The sequence below is a fragment of the Desmodus rotundus genome, chromosome X (assembly GCF_022682495.2).
Source record: "Desmodus rotundus isolate HL8 chromosome X, HLdesRot8A.1, whole genome shotgun sequence".
NCBI classification, from domain to species: Eukaryota; Metazoa; Chordata; class Mammalia; order Chiroptera; family Phyllostomidae; genus Desmodus; species Desmodus rotundus.
Window position 1 is genome coordinate 67,669,492 of NC_071400.1, and position 16,863 is coordinate 67,686,354.

The window sequence follows — 16,863 nt, forward strand, 5'->3', positions numbered from 1 at the left end:
GAAAAATAGGAAACTCTACCTAAAATCCAGATGAGATTCTTCTGCTTAAAGAAGGGCCTAAATGGGCTTGCCAGAGTGTTCACCTAGAGGGGAACCAGGATGGCTGCAAATAGTCCAAATATCTTTCCTACCTAATGCCATCTCTACCCTATAATTGCTCTTTAGTTTAGAGCTGCTTTCCTCAATGAATCCTCTTAAAAATGCAAATGCCTTTGGGAGAGAAATCCCAGAAGTTGGAATAAATTTCAGAGTGGTTCAATAAACGCTTTAAGAGTACAGTGCTAGGCACTTGGAATTCAGTGTTTATAACTTGGTCTCTCTTTGCTTTCTTTTATTAAAAAAGATTTCATTTATTTATTTTTAGAGAGAGGGAAAGAGATGAAGAGAAACATCAGTGTGTGGTTACCTCTCACATGCCCCCCACTGGGGACCTTGCCCACAACCTTGGCATGTGCCCTGACTGGGAATCAAACCAGTGACCCTTCGCTTCGCAGTGCAGTGCAGTGCTCAACCCACTGAGCCACACCAGCCAGGACTCTTTTTTTCTTTCTTGAACAAGGTAGACTGAAAATTCTAGTTCCTGAGAATTTGTTCCAAGAGGTTTTATCCTTCAGAGTCCAGTTTATAGTTTTTTCCAGAGCTGGGCCTGGTCCTAAGAGTTAAGACTTCCTGGGCTACCATAATGTCAACATAAAAGTAATACACGAACCCCCCCCCCACTACTCATCTACCTGGAATGGCAAGTGTTCAGCTCCTTCAGCCCTCTCCCCAGAATAAGGAGTGAGTCTATTTTTCAAGTGGTGAAGAATACATTTTAATGTTCTCCCCTCATTCCGACTCCTTGGGGTCCTCACTTTGGGACAGAGTAGAGCACAGGTTTGAATGAAGCCTGGCAGTTTCTGGGAAGCCCTGAAAGCTGGCAGGCACTATGAGAGATGTGGAAGGAGAGCTGTAGGGAGTAATGCGGTTTCACGGCTCCTCGCTTCCTCCAGGGCCCCCACTTCACTGAGCCCAGGGCGGCTACACAGTGCCTGAGATGAAACACTCTGCAGTGGCCCCAGAGACCGGACTGAAGGCCACTCAAGGCGCAAATCCAAGCTGATGCTCCTGCCAGGCGGGCGACCTCTGGCGTCCGGTTTAGGGTACGAGGCAGCGAAGGCTCCGGAATCCGACCCCACGACCCCAGACGGCCTGGCCAGGTACGCCAGGACCGGGGGAGGAGCTCAGAGAGGCCAGGGGCTGGCTGCCGGGTTCGTGCGTGGGAGGGTGACAACCAAATGTGCTTTGGTGGCCCGGCCGAGGGTGGGCAGGGCGAGGCTCGGGGCGAACAGGTGCGCGGGCGGGGGGGCGGTGCTTGGGGATCTTGCGCACTGCGCGCGCCCCTCCCCCGATCCGGCGCCAACGGGAGGAGGAGCTGCGGCTGCCTCGGCCACTCCGGCAGGTCTGCTGCTAGGAGTCAACTCGCCGATAACGCGGGCTGCAGGTCCACACGCAGGACAGGCAGGCGGCTCTGAGGCCATGGAGCCTGGTGGTGGTGACGCGGTGCGCTTTGGCCTGGGGCGGGCAGCCCAGGCGCTGCCACCGCGGTTGCTGCTGCTGTCACTGCTGCCGCTGTTGCTGGGTCGGGGGCTGCGTGTAGTGGCCGCGGCCTCCTCTGGGGCGGCGGCTGAGGACAGCAGCGCCATGGAGGAGCTTGCCACTGAGAAGGAGGCAGAGGAGAGCCACAGGCAAGACAGCGTGAGCCTGCTCACTTTCATCCTGCTGCTCACGCTCACCATCCTCACCATCTGGCTCTTCAAGCACCGCCGGGTGCGCTTCCTGCACGAGACCGGGCTGGCTATGATCTATGGTGAGCACCCCACCCGTGCCCACTACGCCGACACCTTTCGGGCAGCCGGGCCACTGCGTTTCCCCCCTGTGCTTCACTGTGCTTCCCCCTTCACTCGTAACGTGTTTTTTGCCTTTTTCGTTCCCCACTGCTATGGTGTTGGTTCCCAAGGTCAACTGTCTGCATTTTCTGGTTTTCTGTTACTGTTGAAAAGAATTCAACCCCATTTCGACGTTTCTTAACGGAGAACCAGGAAAATGACAGGCACAAAGTTGGCCTGGTTCTGCCCACCGGGTTCTGACTTACCCCTCGCCCCATCTCGCCCCCGGACTCGTGCCCCAGTTCAGCTCAATAGGATGTGTGTTCCCTGGAGGGAGGTGGATGACTTCGCAGGGGACTGCGCTATCCCGGGAGGCAGGCTACAGTGAGGGTCAGGGCGACGGCTGAGGGCTTCTTGGCTTGGGTCTGGGCTGGGGTGGCCTGGTGGATGCTACATCCATGGTCAGCCTGTCTGGCGTCCACTTCTGAGATGTGTTCCTTAGTCTCTAGTTAATAACCTGAGAACACGAAGCACTGTGAAAGGTGATTGTAGTTCAGGACCCAGAGTGGTACCCAGCCATGTTGGACCTAGTCCCGGAGATGGGCACGGTTTTTCACCCTTATGTCCAGGGGGGGAGTTCTGCCCAGTTACTTGTCTTCTCCAAGTGGAGAGGAGTTTTTATATTCCTCAGATTGTAACGTGGACGTGACTTTGAAGACACATTTGTGAATGTATGAAGAGGAAAAGTAATGGTTTTAATTCTGGAGTCAGCCTCTTTTGTTGTGAAGGGTGGGCTGTTGCCACCATCCTTTTCTAGATTTAATGGCACATGGTGTGTCACATGCACAGTGGTTAGTACAAATCTTCTGTCATTGTATGTGCCACTTAGCCACAATCTGAATCATTCTTTCTCCCCCCACTATGCCCTCTGTACCCCCACATCACTCCAAACTGGAACCAAGTATTTTTTTTATAGAGTTAAGGCCCGCTCACTTGAAATAGAGAAGCCCACCTCATCACCGGTCCCAAGAGGCAGCATTTTACTTTATCACTTATCCTGGAGGGATTTCTCCATTCAATTTCCATTCAGCGTTCCCTGATAGAGAATGGAAAGAAGACACCTTAATCTTTAATGTGAAAATTACCCTTGGCCCTGGGGCTTACTTCTCATGGTTCTTGATCGGTCATTGACAGCCCAGGCTCATGGCCACAAATGTTACAAAGTGCTGTCAGGAGCCCTCGAGTTTTCAGGGTGTCCACAGATCTTGAATTGAAACAGGACCACGTCCAAAACTGAGTATGGTTATTGCAAATTACAGGTGTAAATACAAAGTTTGGCCTTGATACCTGGTCATTCTTGAGTTCTGTGGTTTGTGCCAGTTGGTGACAAATGTCTGATGCCAGGGCTGCATGTAAGTTAGGAGGTTTCCTGAGCAGAGAGCAGAGTGGGGTGTTGAAGCACGTTGTCATTTCTGGTGATTGACTCTGAGCCATAATGCAAATGAAGATTGCCTTTATATTATATAGGTAGCCTTGAAAAAATTTTATTTTATAGCCCTTGTACCCAATTCATTAAAGTACAATGTAAAATATTTTAGAAGGTAGCTTTGACAGGCTCATAAATACATGCTCAAGTGCATGGAAACTAAATGGGGGATTTAAAAATACATTTTCTGAGGAGTACTCCATGTTCTTAGGAGCTCAATCACCTTTATCTCTAGGCTTAAAAACAGCAGTGGAATTTTCCTTTGCTGATACGTAGTTTTTAGATTCATCACAAGCTTTTAGTCATTGGGGCTGTACTACAGTGTTTCATTTTGTGTTACTGCAATCTGGTTTAATTGGTGGTGGTTCAGAAATGTCAACATTATTTCATAGCATTCCGTGTAATTTTTGTACTGTGTCTTTGGGTTTTAGTATTACTTTAGAATGTATTAAAGATTTTAGTTTGTCAATATGAAATGTCCTGGGTTATGCCAAATATTAATATTTTGATGTGAGTTGCTTATAATCGTGAGGAAACATTTATTATCTCTCTCAGAGATATTCTCTTCTGTTTCAAGAGCCCCCTCCCCAATCTGAATTCTAATGTCATTTGAGTAGCTAATTATTCATTATATACTGAAGACTATTGAAATTCTGATAAAACATGCAGTATGAAAATCTTTGAACACTTAAGTGAATGCACTATATAGGTTTTCAGGACTTCTCTTTTTTAGTAGTAAGAAATCAGATTGCATTTGTTGAGATCAATAGAGGAAGTGAGTAATTGTCCTGTTGCCTCTGAGTAATAAAGGACAAATGACACAAGGAAATACTTAAGTATCTGCTGCATGCTGGGGGCTCCACTTCATTTCTGGAGGTAAACAATTTAACTTTTAAATAAGAGCAAATTGTTATGAGTCAAAGAGTTCAACTGTGAATTTTAAAACTCTTTGAAATTAAAAAAAATCTGATTTCTGTCACTTTAAAAATATTTAAGTGGTACTTTAATCTCAGAGGGAAGACTTTTATATACAAATATATTAAATTGTCCCCGGCTGGTGTAGCTCAGTGCATTGAGTGGAGGCCTGAGAACCAAAGGGCCGCCAGTTCGATTTCCAGTTGGGGCACATGCCTGGGTTGCAGACCAGGTCCCTGGTTTGGGCCCTGGAGAGGCAACCACATATTGATGTTTCTCTCCCTCTCTTTCTCCTTCCCTTTCCCTCCTTCTAAAAAAAAATAAAAACAAATATATTAAATTGTGATAATAGATATATTTGCTAGTGTATGTATTATATGTATTGGTTTCCTTACGGGGGTGAAGGGTGGGAACTAGGTGGCCGTGACATAGGGATTGGAGGGAGACATCACTCTATACACTTTTGTGCTATTTGATTTTGACCTATGGAAGTGTGCCCATGCCTTCATTCTGTGGCATTTGTGGTGGTATTTTAAGATGCCCCTCAGATCATCCAATTTGATGCCCATTTCTCCTTATTTAAATCACATTATGTTGTCAATTTTCTGTGAAATCACATTGTGTTGTCAATTTCTGTTGTCAACTTTCAATTGTTGTCTGTACCTATGGAGCTTCTGGAATTGAGACAATAGGGGGAAAATGGAAGCTGTTTTCTTTCCCCTCCCTCTTTTTTTATCCAATTATTCCCAATAAATAGTTGATGTTAAATTAGGAATGGTGTGCACAAATAGATCCAATAACCGCCCTTACTTTGGTGCAAATGACCCAAAGACAGTAAAAGACAGACACACTGTGAATCCTTACCATTTAAATGGAAAGGAACTCCCCCTTCTACCAAGAGAGAGTTATAAGCACTCTTCCCTGACAACAGCCCCAGACAGCTACAAGGGAAGGTAACCACAGACCAGACTCCAGAGTAGTTGAAAGCAGTACCCCAGACCCTGTGATGGGAGCTGCTTGGCAACAGGCAAGGCCACCAGTCTAACCTGTTTTGTCAGGGAAGGGAGCTCCCAGCTGCCTGGTTCTGTAGTGATTGTGTGCCATCCTAGTTACTGGGTCCAGCATGTCTGTGCAGCAGAAATAGCAAGTGTCTGAGACAGGGAAAGCTGGTATAAACAGACTGCGTCAGTTAATTGTGGTTCTCTCTCGTGTGTACAGTAGTTCCACTTCCCCCATAATGTTTTTGTGACAACTGATACGGGTCTAAAATACCTAACTTGGCCATGCTAGTCTACCACCTGCTTCTTGTTTCCCTTCTGCTTCCTGCCTATCAACTTTTCCAAGCCCCTCCAGGTTCTGTGGCTTGTGGGCTCACTGTTGCTTTGTTGGAGCTGGATTACTAAGCACAGACTGAGAGTGGGTTCACAGGCAAAATTTGAAAGGGGAAAATGTGACCTTTTGCAGTAGCATGAAATTAACATTTGAGTCTGTGAAAGAACATTTCGGGACCACCCTCTTCCTGGTTAATCAAAAGCCCTCGTTTTTTAAAGAACTCATACTTTGGCCCTCGTTTGGGGCAGCTCCATAGGGTCTCACTTTGATACAGATTGCCTGGGTTCAAATGCTGGCCTGGTAACTTCTAAAGCTGTATATAACATTGAGTAAGCTCTCTGAGCCTTAGCTTCCTCTTTTAAAAAATGCAGACAGTGTCACTTACCTCACAGGATTATAGCATGAATGAGATACTGTAAAGGTCAAGTGTAGTTTCTGGCACTCAAACACTTGGTAAATGTTAGTTTTCATTCTCACTCTAGACTTCGTGATTCTTCGCCTAGTGTTGCTACTTGAGGCTGGTTCAGGAGAGACCTGCTATAATTTGACAATGCATTAGGATGCAGTTAGTAGGCGTGAGGAGAATGGCAAATTTTTTGTGGGCTATTTGTTAATACCTAGAAAAAAAGGTACAATGGATCTACCCTGCTTTTTTTATCCAGCAGTCTCAATTATTAGGCTTTATTCTTCAGAAATACTTGCATTAACATGTTACATTACTTGCACTGCAGTACTTGTTGCAGCAGAAACAAATTGCAATACTCATCAAGAAGGGACTGGTTTAAATTATTGCACATGCCTGCTAAGGAATACTATGCAGCTGATAAAAAGAGGTATTTTGGGATCTCCTTTTAAGGCAGCTGTCCACACATACTGTTGTGGTAAAAACAAGGCACAGATCAGTTATGAGTAGTATTATCTCATTTATTCCTTAAAAATTATGTAACATATGTATGTAAACATGATGTGTAGACACTTACATATGACATATGTGCTTCTCTGGAAAGATACACAAACTTAGCAGTGGTTATGTTTTGGCAGTGGAATCAGTTGTTGGGAGAGAGGGAGGGAGATGTTACTTTTCCCTCGATACTCTTCTGAATGGTCTGAAATTCCTGTAACACTGACACAGTACTTTTGCAATTGAAACATTGTTCTAAAATAAAGCAAATGCTTTTGTGTAGTAAAAAAAATACATTAGAAATGGATTATTGTTATGTGGTAAGGTAGCGTTAATTATGTAAAAGTTACAAATAGAACTAAAATGTGTGTTAAAGAGGAAACAATGATATTTCTTGAAAGTGTTTCTTAGAACTTTCAGAAGTTAACCTTTTTAGAATGATGTAATTAGAAAAATCACCATTTTACAATCCCCAATGATAATTGATTTAAGGATTTTAGTGGATTCAAGAGTCGTAGGTGAGATGTTGTTGGAGAACATGGTAGTTGCATGGTGTTGAGTATCACCCCAGAGATTACTTAACTGTCGCAAAGGAAGGGTACCCTTGCAGTGGAAAGGTATGGCAATCACAATGTTAAAACCAACTTATCAAATTTATCCTCACTCCTTGTGGAACTCCCTGGTATTATGTGTCTCCTGCTGTGATGTAATAGGAAGCATACAGCTTTATCTGTGTAGTATTCATCCTCCAAATGTTTCTTCTGAATCTAATTGAGGTTTTAGGCATATCTTCCAGTTTGTAGGAAATATAGGAGACAGAGAAACAAATTATAAAATACCGCGTGTAAACAAACATATCCAAGATATGGGACAATTTACAAGACAGTTAAGACAGTTACCCTGGTTTCTTCAAAAAGTCTTTGTCGAGGGAAACAAAAAGGCAGATAAGTGTTTGTTATGGACTGAACTGTACCTCCCCCTGCAAATCCATCCAATGAAGCCTCAATCCCTAATGTGATGGTACTTGCAAGTGGGGCCTTTGGGAGATGATTTGGGTTGGATGAGGTCATGAAGGTGGGTCTCCATGATGAGATTAGCGCCTTTATAAGAAGAGGAAGAAACCAGAGCTCCCCCTTTCTCTGCCATCTGAGGATAACAGCAAGAAGGCAGCCATCTACAAGCCAAAAGGAGTGCTCTAACCAGACACTAAATCTGCTGGCACCTTGATCTTGGACTTCCCAGCATCCAGAACTGTGAGAAATAAATGTTTTTTCTTAAGTCCTCACTTGAGGATATGTTCATTGATTTTAGAGAGAAAGGAAGGGAGAGAGAGAAACATCGATGTCAGAGAGAAACATTGATCAGTTGTCTTCCATATATGTCCTGACTGGAGATCGAACCGGCAACCTAAGCATGTGCCCTGACCAGAAACCCAGCCTGCAACCTTTTGGTGCATGGTTTGATGCTCCAACCAACCGACCCATCCAGCCAAAGCAGAAATAAATGTTTGTTGTTTAAGCCATCCAGCCTAGTATTTTTTTTTAGTAGCTTAAGAAGACTAAGACAGTGTTCTAAGTTAATAGACACAAAGAGACATAACCAAGTGTAGCTCAGAAAACTTGAATGGCTTATGGTTTATGAAACTTGATTGGCTTCTGGTTCATGGAAAAGGTATAAAAATGTTTTGGGGACAATCAGGGATATTTGGTGGTAGTAGGGAATTACTGTTATTTTTCTTAGGTATGATAATTGAAGTTATATAGGAGAATGTACTTAAGTCTTTGGAGATGTAGGCCGAAGTATTTAGGGGTGAAGTGTATGAGTCCTAATGTATGCAATTTACTTTCAAAAATTTCACTCAAAAATACACATGCCACATATAATATAGAGAAAACTATGGTATAATACTAGCAATTGTTAACTCTAGGTGGTGAGTGAAGAGGTATGTTTTATATTCTTCTTTCAACTATTTAGTATGTTTTGAAATTGTCATTAAAATAGAAGATTGGGGAAGACGTTAACCTCCCTATTAACCTGTTAGCTGGTAACCTGTTAACCTTCCTGCCTGAAAGATTATACAGGCGAGGCTGTATACATCCTGTTTGTTACTCTCATTAAACTCTTTCTGACACTGAGTAATGTTATTTGACATTAGTTTACATGCGACGATGTTAGGCTTACACGACTTAAGAATCAGTAACTCCTTTTTAATTTCAATTTTCGTTTGATTTTAAAAAGTATATATTTAAAAAAAAAACTCTCCATGCTACCTCCCCACTCTTAGAACCACTGATCTGTTCTCCATCACTATAGTTTTGTGTTTTCAAATATGGTGCATAAATGGAAACATTCAATATGTAAACTTTTGGGATTAGCTTTTTCACTCAGCATAACGCCTTTGAGATTTATCCATGTTGTTGCATGTATTTATAGTCAGCTCATTTTTATTGCTGAGTTAGATTTCATTTTATGGATATAATAATTTATTTATTTGTTTGCCAGTTAAAGGGCGGTTGGGTTGTTTCCAGGTTCGTGTGATTATGAATAGAGCTGCTGTAAATATTAGTTTAAGGGTTTTCGTGTGAATGTACGTTTTCATTTTTCTGTGGTAAATAACCAGGAATAGGATTGCTGGGTAACAGGGTAAGAGTTAGTTTAACTTTATAAGGAAACTGCCAGACTGTTTTCTGTAGTGGCTGTACATTCCAACTAGCAATGTGTACGAGTTCCAGTTGCCGCATGTTCTCTCCAGCACTTAGTATTGTTAGTATTTTTTATTTTAGTCATTCTAATAGATGTGTAGTTGTATCTCATTGCAGTTTTAATTTTCATTTCCCTAATGTTGAACATGTTTCATGTGATTATTTGCCATTCACATACCCTTTTTCAAGTGACTGTTCAAGTATTTTGCCCATTTTCTAATTGTATTGTTTTCTTTGAATTTTGAGAGTTCTTTATATATTCTGGATGCAGCTCCTTTGTTAGGTATGTAATTTGCAAATATTCTCTCCCATTTTGTATGTAGCTTGTGTTTTCATTATCTTAACAGTGTCATTTACAGAGCAAACATTTTAAATTTCAATGCAATCTAATTTATTAACTTTTCCTTTTTTCTTGATTATACTTTGGGTTGTCATGTCTAAAAACTTATTGCTTAACCCCAGGTCAAGGTTTTCTCTTGCCCTGGCTGGTGTGGCTCAGTGGATTGAGTGCCAGCCTTCGAACTGAAAGGTCGCAGGTTTGATTCCCAGTCAGGGCACATGCCTGGGTTGCAGGCCAGGCCCCCAGCTGGGGAGTGTGAGAATCTGGTGTTTCTTTCCCTCTCTTTATCCTTCCCTTTCTCTCTCTAAAAATAAATAAATAAAATCTTTTAAAAAATTAAAAAAAGATTTTCTCATATGTTTTCTTCTAAAAGTTATGGTTTTGCATTTCACATTTAGATCTGTGATTTATTTTGAGTTAGTTTTTGTAAAAGGTATGAGGTTTAGGTTGAGGTTCATTTCTTCATGTATGGGTGTTTAATTTTTCCAACATTTTTGTTAAAAAGATGATCTTTCCTTCGTTAAATTACTTTCGCACTTTGTCCAGAATCGATTGCTGATATTTGTGTGTACATATGGACTTTTCTATTATGCTCCACTTACCTCTGTATCTAGCTTTTTGCCAATACCACACCATCTTGCTTACTGCAGCTTTCAAGTGGGTCTTAAAATTGAGTCCCTTCAACTTAATTCTTTTTGAAAATTGTTCTAGCTTGAATATTGTATATTAATTTTCTTTTAAAGATTTTCTTTATTAATTTCTAGAGAGAGAGGTAGGGAGGGAGAGAAACATTGATTGGCTGCCTCCCACATGCCCCCCAACTGGGGACTCTGTCCACAACCCAGGCACATACCGTGACTGGGAATCAAACCTGCAACCCCCCAGCTCCCAGGCCAGTGCTCAACTCACTGAGCCACACCAGCTAGGCTAAAAATTCTATATTCCTAATGATTTCCTATGTAGTTCTATCACTTTTTCACCACAATCAATTTTAGAACATTTTCGTCACCCCCACAAGGCACCCTGTACCCGTTAGTAGTCACATCTTGTTTTCTCCCAACACCTCCAGCCCTAGACAACTATCAGTTTACTTTCTGTTTCCATGCAGTTGCTTATTTTGAACATTTTATGTAAATGGAATTATACAATATGTGGTCCTTTGTGACTGGCTTCTTTCACTTAGCATACTGTTTTCAAGGTTTATTCATGTTGTAGCATATGTCATTACTTCATTTTACTTTATAGCTGAATACTCTTCCACTGTATGAATATACTATATTTTATTTATCCCTTGAGTTGATGAAAATTTGGGTAATTTTCACTTTTTGGTTTTTATGAATAATGTTTCTACAAACATTTGTGAACAAGTTTTCGTGTGGCCATTTCTCTTTGGTATATACTTACAAGTAGAATTGTCAGGCATAGTTTTATGTTCGACACATTTGTCTTTATATTTAAAGTGAATTTCTTATAGGTAGCATGTAGGTGGGTCTTGCTTTTAAAAAAAAAACTGATGTGATAATCTCTGCCTTTTATTGGGATGTTTTGTCCATTTACTTTGATGTGAGAATTGCAGTGGTTATTTTGAATTTGTGATCTTGCTATACATTTTCAATTCATCCCATTTGTTTTTTTCCCTTTTCCTACTTTTCTGCCTTCTTTTAAATTACTCAAGTATTTTAAAATTCCATTTTATTTCCTTGTAGCTTATTAACCATAACTCATTGTTTTGTTATTTTAGTTGTTACTTCAAGATTTATAGTATACATCTTTGACTTGTCACAGTCTACCTTGAAGTGATATTATGCAACTTCAGATTTAGTAGAAGGATGTTACAATAGGATGCTTTCATTTTTTCCCTCTAAAACTTTGATATTTTTCTATGTATTTTACTTTTGCAGGGTGTAAACCCCACACTCCACTGTTATTACTTCCGTTTAAACAGTTATTTTTATTTATTTATTTTTCTTAAATTTATTTATTTATTTTTATTCAGTTACAATTGTCTGCATTTTCTCCCCTTCCCTCCACCCCACCCCAGCCAGTCCCACCTCCCTCCCCCACCTCTACCCTCCCCCTTGATTTTGTCCTTGTGTCCTTTATAGTAGCTCCTATACACCCCTCTCCCCACTATCCCCTCCCCACTCCCCTGTGGCTATTGTTACAATGTTCTTAATTTCAATGTCTCTGGTTATATTTTGTTTGCTTTTTTCTTTTGTTGATTATGTTCCAGGTACTGGAAGCAACCTAAGTGCCCATCAGCAAATGAGTGGATCAAAAAATTATGGTACATTTACACAATGGAATTCTACGCAGCAGAGAGAAAGAAGGAGCTTATACCCTTTGCAATGGCATGGATGGAACTGGAGAGCATTATGCTAAGTGAAATAAGCCAGGCGGTGAGGGACAAATACCATATGATCTCACCTTAAACAGTTATTTTTAAAAGACATTTAAATGATAAGAAATAAATCTTAAAGAGTAATATATTATTGATATTTATATTCTATTTCCAGTGCTGTTCAGTCCATTGTTTCTTATTTCCATCCGGTGTCAGTTTCCTTCTGTCAGGAGGTATGCTTTAACATTTCTTGTAGTGTGGGTAGCTGATGATGAATTCTTTCAGCTTTTGTGTGTGTTAATATATCTTTATTTTCACCTTCATTTTTTTTGTAGCATATATTATCACTTTTTAAAAAATTTTTATTGTTATTCAATTACAATCGCTTCACCTTCATTTTGAAAGATGTTTTTGTGGGGTATAGAATTCTAGGCTGTTTTTCCCCCTTTCTCCATTTCTTGCTCCATCATCTTTTTCCTTATGTTGTTTCTCATCCTTGTCTTTGCTCCTCTGTATGTAACATGTCTTTCTCCTCCAGGTGCTTTTAAGATTTTTTGTTTATTACTGGTTTCGAGCAATTTAAATGTAGCTTACCTTGGTGTAGTTTTCTTCATGTTTCTTTTCCTTTGGATTCGTTTGGTTTCCTGGGTCTGTGGTCTTATAGGTTTTATTAAGTTTGGAAAAATTTTGGCAATTATTTCTTCATATATTCTATCTTTTGCTTTCCATATTTATGGGCACCAGTTACCTGTACATTTGACCATTTCAAATTGTTCTACAGCTCACTGTTCTACAGCTCTACAGCATTTTCATATTTTTTCTCTGTGTCTTATCTTGGAATTTTTTCCCTGTGCCCTTCTTAACCCACCTTTTCTTCCACAGTATCTAATCTGCCATTAATTCTCTCTAGTGTATTTTTCATCTCAGACATTATAGTTTTTATGCTCAGAAGTTCCATTTGGATCTTTTTAAAAATGTATTTTCCATGTCTCTGCTTAACTTTGTGAACATATATATGTTATAATTGTTTTAAAACCTTTCTCTGTTACTTTAAAAATTTGAGTCTGTTTCACTCCATTGATTATCCTCCTTATTGACTGCATTTTCCCACCTCTTTGTATACCTGCTAATCTTTAGTTGGATGGCAGACATTGTGAATTTTGCCTTCTTAGGTACTAGATGTTTTTGTATATGTTACTCTTAATCTTCTTGAGGTTTGTTCCTAGATACTGCTAATTTACTTGGAAATAGTTTTATCCTTTAGGGGTTCTGCTTTTATGATTTGTTAGGTACATCTGGAGCAGTACTTATTCTAGGTCTAGTTATTCCCACTATTGAGGCAAGACTACCCTGACTGTTTTACCCAATGCCCTATGAATTGTGAGGTTTTCCACTCTGGCTCATGGGAACAGGTACTATTCCTATAGCCAAGTATTGTTTTACCCCATCTTTTCAGATTATTCTTTCCCTTATGTGTATGCTGATCTCTGTTGAATACCCAAAGAAGAGACCCTCTGTGGATCACCAGGATTTTCTTTCTGTGCATGTCTCCTCTCTAGTATTCTGTCCTATGACTTCAGCCACTTTTATTTATTTTTTAAAATATTTCATTTATTTATTTTTACAGAGAGGGAGGGCAAGGAGAAAGAGAGAGAAACATCAATGTATGGTTGCTTCTCGCATGCCCCCAACTGGGGATCTGGCCCGCAACCCAGGCATGTGCCCTGACTGAGAACTGAACCAGTGACCCTTCTGTTTGCAGGCTGGCACTCAGTCCACTGAGCCACACCAGCCATGGCTGACTTCAGCTGTTTTTATATCCAGACTCTAACCTTTGTCGATTTAAAGAGTCTGCTAGAGTTTCTCCTCCAAGTTTAGTAGCTTGGAAACACTCTTAAGGCAGTAAGCTAGAGAAACCATAAGGCTCACCTCATTTCCCCTACTCTCGCCCCCCATCTCTCAGGGATTACTGTTGTTTATTGCTTGATGTCCAAGGTCTTGAAAATCACTATCTCATGTATTATTTTCTCTTTTATTTCAGTCATGAAGATAAGTCCAGTCCCTGTTTATCTGTCTTGTCTGGAATTGGAAGCCTTAATTCCATAAAGGAGTTTTGGTTTTCTTTTCTTGACATTGTAACTCCAATACACACACACTCTGTCTTTTGGTATTTATTTTTCTCGAACTGTTGACTTTAGATTTATGTTTATGCAGTTACACATGTTTATATACACAGAGACACACGTTTAAAACAAGCCTATCATGGACTATCTTATTCTACTCTAGGAATCTGTTGGCTACTGTACCTTTTTGCTGCTGAGAGAACTAGGGAAAGAAAGTTGCATTCATTAATGGAGTAGGCAATGAATGAGCCAGAGTGATTCTCTTCAGTTGTATGAATGAGAGAATTGTCTGTTTTCAATGGCAGGGTTGTGCAGAGTGTTTATGATGGCACTGAAGAGAGATACAGACAAGACGGTAATATTGTAGTGATTTTTATCTATTTTGGGGAAATGTAGTAAAGGGTAAAACTCTGATATGTCAGATGAAGTCCTCCCAGTCCACTCAGGAAAAAAAGAGGGAAATAGTTCAGTGGGAGGCAACTGTGAAACAAGGTGTTAGAAGAGTTGAGAAGCCAAACAGTGTGCATTGAAGCAACTTAGTGATAAGCAACAGCAGGAAGCCACTGTCACCCCTAGGGATGACATGGGGAGAAGGTGGCATTACCAGAGCCCAGGAATGAGGTCTCCTGGCAGGAACTGGAACCACTGTGGGGCTGCCTAGTGAGGTGTAGGAGCTAAAGGGAGGGCTGTCTTGTGGGAGCTTCAGTCATATAGATCACATAGTCATTACCTGAGAGAAAGAGAGGGACAGAAGAAGAAGGGGAAAAAGAGAGAGAGTATGAGTGTGTGCACACACAGTTGAGAAGTAGAGATACCCTGGCTGCTTCTTTCTTCTTACCCTCTGGTCTCTCACCAGTGCCACCCATTGGATATATCTAACTGGAAGTCATTTGGAAGGAGGCCTGGAAATGTATTTTACAGGGGTCACCCCTCTCCTCTTCATTCCCTGTCTTCCCACAACTTGTAGCAGAGCCAGAAAGGGCAGAAAATAGATCTGAAGGCACATTAGCTTAGGACTGACATGAGGACCTTTCCTCAAACTGAATATCTATTTCAGTGTGCAGTGTTTCCAATACCTACATATGGCCCAGAAGTGAGGGAAAAAGCTGTGTGGTTAGGATCAAAAGAACCAGTATCTCTATCAGCAGACTCTGGGAGAAAGGAAGCTAGGTGTTGAGGCACAAGCTGGATTTGCTGTGGTAATGTATGCCTAAAAGATGAGCTAAGGTAACTATGATAAACAGTTGTTCACATTTGAAATGTTAAGTATATACATGAAGAACCCCATATCAACTATTTTGTAAGATTCTATCAGTGCCGTTTATTATTATTATTATATATTATTAAGGCAGAGGAAGTGGTGGTAGATATGAGGAGAGAAGGAAGGACTCTTTTTTGGGGGGGTTGTCAAATGATCTTTAATTGAAATATTTTCCTCTGAAGTTCTTAATTAGCTGGACATTCTGCTTCACCACTGTTGATGTCATCCATGATGTCATGTGGGTGGTGGCCATTGACATTGCAGCCCACAGACTGGGTAGTCTGCAGGATCTCTTTAATGGTTCCAGAGAGTTCTCTAGCTAAAGATCAGTGTTGCATCTGTTGGGCAATGTTGACGATCTCATCAAAAGTGATATTTCCACTGTGCGTAATGTTTTTTTTTGCTTCTTTCTGCCTTGTGGTGGTTCTTCGAGGGCTTTGATGATCAGGGCAGAGGCAGAAGGCACTACCTCCATCTGGGCCTGTCCGTCCTGAATGGTCAGTTTCACTGTAATCTTCAGACCCTTCCAATCTCTGGCTGCTTTGGCGATGTCATCACCAACCTTTTTTGGAGACAGGTTCAGGGGGCCGATCTTGGGGGCCAGGGCAGACCTGGCACCAACTTCCACACTAGTTAACCTCAGGTATACGACTTTGATCTCATTGGGGTTGCACTTTGGCAGCATGGTGGAGGCAGCTGGTGTCAGATGAACCCAGATTTGGGGTGACCAAAGAAAGTTGCACCTTCACCTACTCTGAGCTGAAAGCCGAAAGGGAAGGACTCTTTTATATAGTGTAACTAACATTATAATTTGATGTGCACAATAATTACTTTACCAGAAAAATGGTAAAAATTTCCACAACAATGTCTTTTGTTTTTATAGTGCTACCACAACAATGATACCCTAACATCTCTAGGTCTTTTTTGATGAGTTCAGCCAGGGAAACTGTGCCTGTAGAGGATACCTCTCTCTCTGAATCCACGTTACTTAGTTTTATGGCAATATTTATTCAATTTCTACAATTTAGCTATTGTTTGGAAATTCTTAATTAGAGTTGGGGAATCTATAAAAGGAGAATCTCCAGGGGAGTATGTCAGTTAAGCACGTGCTGTGTTCTCAGTCTCCCGTACTGGGATGGAGGACCTGGTTGGGCCAATGATATAAGGTCAAATATATGACACAGATTTGAGCAGTTTCTTCTACTCAAAAGGCCAAATGGACATCAAGCATTTATATGTTACAAGAGCAAAAAGTTAGTGAAAACAAGTTCTTTCTTTAATTGGAATTATAGCTACTCAGGTAAGAATATCAGTTATTTCAAACTGATCAGAAACCTTGATTAGATACTAAAGTATAGGAACTTCCAATCTTTCTATCTTTTTCTAACAAAATGTTCAATGAACTGTTACTTAGTAAATTGTAATTCTATTGACACAGTGTTTTTAAAATTTTTTTAAATTGATTTTAGACACAGGGAGGAAGGGGGGAGAGAGAGGGACAGAAACATCAATTTGTTGTTCCACCTAATTATGCATTTATTGGTTGCTTCTTTTCTTTTTTAAAAAGATTTTATTTATTTATTTTTAGAGAGGG

At 40.8% G+C, this 16,863-nt stretch overlaps 1 protein-coding gene and 1 pseudogene across 1 annotated transcript in view; one reads left to right on the forward strand and one right to left on the reverse strand.

The window, feature by feature from the left end:
* The first annotated feature begins 1,393 nt into the window (after positions 1-1,393).
* The window catches only part of SLC9A7 (solute carrier family 9 member A7), a 171,683-nt gene continuing 156,213 nt past the window's right edge, over positions 1,394-16,863 (forward strand). Inside the window, exon 1 of the mRNA XM_053917054.2 lies at positions 1,394-1,849. Within this exon, the coding sequence (XP_053773029.1) occupies positions 1,519-1,849 (331 nt within the window). The 5' untranslated portion in view covers positions 1,394-1,518. The remainder of the gene's footprint in view (positions 1,850-16,863) is intronic.
* LOC112322373 (large ribosomal subunit protein uL11-like) lies at positions 15,455-16,015 on the reverse strand (annotated as a pseudogene).